Consider the following 3,692-nt stretch of genomic DNA (forward strand, 5'->3'; position numbering starts at 1 on the left):
CCTGTGTCAGGGACGGGCTTGCTTATTTCGTAGGTGCTCTCAAGAATGGCTTGTGTAGATCCTTCGAACATGACTTGCAATGCCAACATGAAGAAAATCTTACCTTTGGAAGACATGGTAAGTTAAGTTTATAGTCATTATAGACATCCATGTATATAAATAGAGGGTTTGTCGATTAGCTTGCAGATTGATGGAGAATTTGTTATGCGTTAAATGCTATACTTGTTTGGTAGCCTGATAGATGAATCTTTGTTAGCTTGATGATTTAGTCATTTTTGATATCTGACAGGCCTGAGTTGAATACACATTTCTTATACTATATTTTAGGACAATTTGGAAGGTGTGGATCAAATCAATGAGTTGCCAGAAGATATCATGCTGACCTTACTGTTGAAACTAGAGATGAAAGAGGCAGCCAAAACTAGTATCCTGTAAAAAAGATGGAGGTACATTTGGACCAACTGGACTGATTTCGACTTTGACTGTTTAAAAATATTCCCAGAATGTATGTATAATGGTGATCCAAAGCTGATTGAAGCAGTTAAATATATTAATTGGGTTAATCAGGTAATAAGGCTGCATAGAGGCCAGTCTATCAATAAGTTTACAGTCCAAAGTGGCTTTTATGAAAGGCAGGTGCATCATATTGACAGATGGGTTAAATTTGCTTTGACAAAGAAAGTGAAGAACCTGGAGCTGGAGTGGCCGGATTCGCCATTGCGTTATTGTCCAGGGGAGGCTTACACTCTGAAGCCTTCATTGTTTGAAAGCGGCATCAGTTTTCTTACTTGCTTGCGTTTGATTGGTGTTAATGTTAGTGGAGAGTTGCTTGAATTTTTGTTGACAGAATGCCACCATTTAGAACAACTTTTTGTAGAAGGCTCTAAAACACTTGTGAGCTTGAAGGTTGCGTCTTTCAAGTTGAAACAATTGTCAATACACTATTGTAGTTCATTGAATAAACTTGAAATTGATGTTGTGAATCTTTGTTATTTGGATTATTTTGGCAAGCCGATTATTGAGTTCAAAAGTTTGCCATTATCACTTGTTGAAGCAGCTTTTGATGGAGAATGTTGTCGTGCCACAACTCCAATATGTCAGCAAATTGCGTGTTTTGCCATGCAACTATCCAAATTTTCTGTTCGCTTCATGATAAATTTACAACCGGTTAGTGCAAGGATGCTACAGTTTTATTTTTTCAGAAAATTGTTTGTTTGTTTTTTTTTTCTTTTCTTTTTGGGTTGGTAATTATGTGAATTTAAGCTCCTAACCCTTGACTATATTCATGACACAGGGGGAACATGTCATTTGTAATATTCCTGCTAAAAGTCTTCCATGCTTCAGCAACTTGAAATTTTTGGAGCTGACTTATTGGCTTGATTCGATAGTTGATACTCCTAGTATCATAAGATTATTTGGGGCATGCCCGGTGTAGTGTGAATTCAAGCTGCAGGTAAATAGTCTAACCTTCAAATTTTAGAATTTTAAGTGTTTTACTTTACTGCTACTGTGCATTGTTCCATTTCATTTACAATTCCAAAACCAATAATTCTTCTACCAAACTCTTTCAATAGCTTAGTTTCTGTTGCTAGATCTATGCTTGGACATGAAATTTGTTAATATAATGGTTAAAATACCTAATTTTTTTAATGGGTTTGATGTTCATCGTGTTGCAGGTTTGTTGGATTAGTGCATCGTGTCTGCCAGAGGAGGCTCGAGTGTTGTAGGGATTGGAGCCCTTATCATTGATGAACCCGCGAGAGGGCAACAATCGCAACATTTATATTTATGGTCATAGTTTGGAAGAGGACAAGATAGAATACAAAGCTTTACCATGTCTGAGGGTGTTCCAACTTGTTGGGTTTGTTGGAGTTGATGATGATTTGAATTTGATACGAACCATTTTTGATATGGTCGTCCAACTCCATAGTTTCATATGTCACCCTTTAACGCCCTTATTCGGGTGTATTACAAAGGATGCGGCTCATGAATCTAGAAGCCGTGCAACAAAGCTTCAAAGTTTTATTCCACCCAAAGTGAACTATGTTATCACCAACACTTATAATGCTGTGGATTTGATGTAAAACCTTTGTGCTCTTTAAAACTTTTAAGTGTGTTATTAATTATTAGGGTTTCAACCTGTGTGGTGCACGGGTTTTGTCTGTATTTCAAGATTGATGTGAAAGATAATGATTTTAATTATAAATAAAATGATACTTATGATCATAAATAAAAGTTTGATGATAATTTTCTAATAATATATTTTGCATACACTATTTGTAAGGAAATAAAATAATCCATAATAATATTTAATAATAATGCGAGTGTCGTCTGTCATGTGCACATCATAATGTAGGAGAAAGTGAGTTATTATAAATAAAAGAGTGCATCTATATCAGCAAGAATACAAAGTCAGTTATTATATATAAATAAAATAAATGATAATAAATCAGCAAGAATACACATGGACATGGTGAATCAACCATTAATGATATATCAAAACATTTTCCCAACATGTAATAAATTATTGTGGGGCCAATGATATATTCATGATAATTAATGTGATTCTGTAGAGATAAAAATGAAAAAACATATTGGCAAAAAAAAATGATTTAATCCGTAGTTTAGAAAGATGTCACATGGGGAAAGCAAACGACCCTGTTCTTTTGAACTTTAGGGTAGGATAAGGCAGAGCAGATTTCAGCATTATTATTATTATTATAATAATATTTTTTATTTATTTTTTCTTCTTCTTCTTTTTATTTTTTATTTTTTTTTAACAACAGCAGAAACAAAGGAAAAAAGAAAACAACTAAAAAACATCAAAAACAGGTGTAATGGAGAAACTATTCAAAGTAACCCAACACTGGTTAGCTATTTGGTGGGGGGTACGAACTTCCGCTCTATCAACCTTGAGGATGACGCGGTGTTGAAAGATGCTCCCTATCCTAATAATCTCCTTCAAAGTCTAGAAAAGGTAAATATCCGAGGGACTCTTGTTTCTAATAGCCATGACAAGTAAAGCGTAATAACTTTTATTGACCGGTAGCCATTGTCACTGGCCCACCTTAAAGCGTAAAGGCAAGCCCACAACTCAATTTGCAAAGCTGAAGCCGCTGTTCTAGAGAAACCTCCAGCCTTCATTTCACCATGGTTTAGAAGCTCGATCGTCCATCCGACCCCATTGTGTTTACTAGCCTTGTGCCATGAGCCATCAACTCGAATAATACTTAGAGCTAATGAGTCATTAAAAAGTAGGACATGATCCAGTTGTCCTAATGAAGCCTGTAAAAATCCCGGAGAGGGGGGGGGGGGTAAAGGTCAAATCAGTAGTGTTTGGGGTAAAAATCTCCTATGCCACGTGGCCCAATAGCAAGCTGATACGTGTCAGCCCCATAGAGGCCCAATGGGATCCAATCGGATGCGGACACGTGGCACTGTAACCCTAACAGTGGAGCAGATCTCCTTCTAGTATAAATAGAGGAAATTCCTCATTTATTATACATACACAAAACATTCAGAAATATACACACAAAAAAACGAGCAATCTTAATTGCAGAATTCTCTCTGAATCAGAGAGAAAAACCATTTACTTTCTGCACTTTTAACCATCCGGACACGTTCTAACTTGATCGTCGGAGGCGGAACTCCACCCTATTTTGCAGATACAAACGGTCGGCGCGCATTCCCAG

General features: G+C 36.5%; 1 protein-coding gene across 1 annotated transcript; it reads left to right on the forward strand.

Annotated features, from left to right (window-relative positions):
* The first annotated feature begins 507 nt into the window (after positions 1-507).
* On the forward strand, positions 508-1,435 carry LOC110699403. Its single transcript, XM_021876922.1, has 2 exons — positions 508-1,167; positions 1,295-1,435. Exons 1-2 carry the CDS (start codon positions 508-510, stop codon positions 1,433-1,435), a joined length of 801 nt encoding a protein of 266 aa, XP_021732614.1.
* Positions 1,436-3,692: the final 2,257 nt, after the last annotated feature.

Source organism: Chenopodium quinoa, unplaced genomic scaffold, assembly GCF_001683475.1.
Source record: "Chenopodium quinoa cultivar QQ74 unplaced genomic scaffold, ASM168347v1, whole genome shotgun sequence".
NCBI lineage: Eukaryota > Viridiplantae > Streptophyta > Magnoliopsida > Caryophyllales > Amaranthaceae > Chenopodium > Chenopodium quinoa.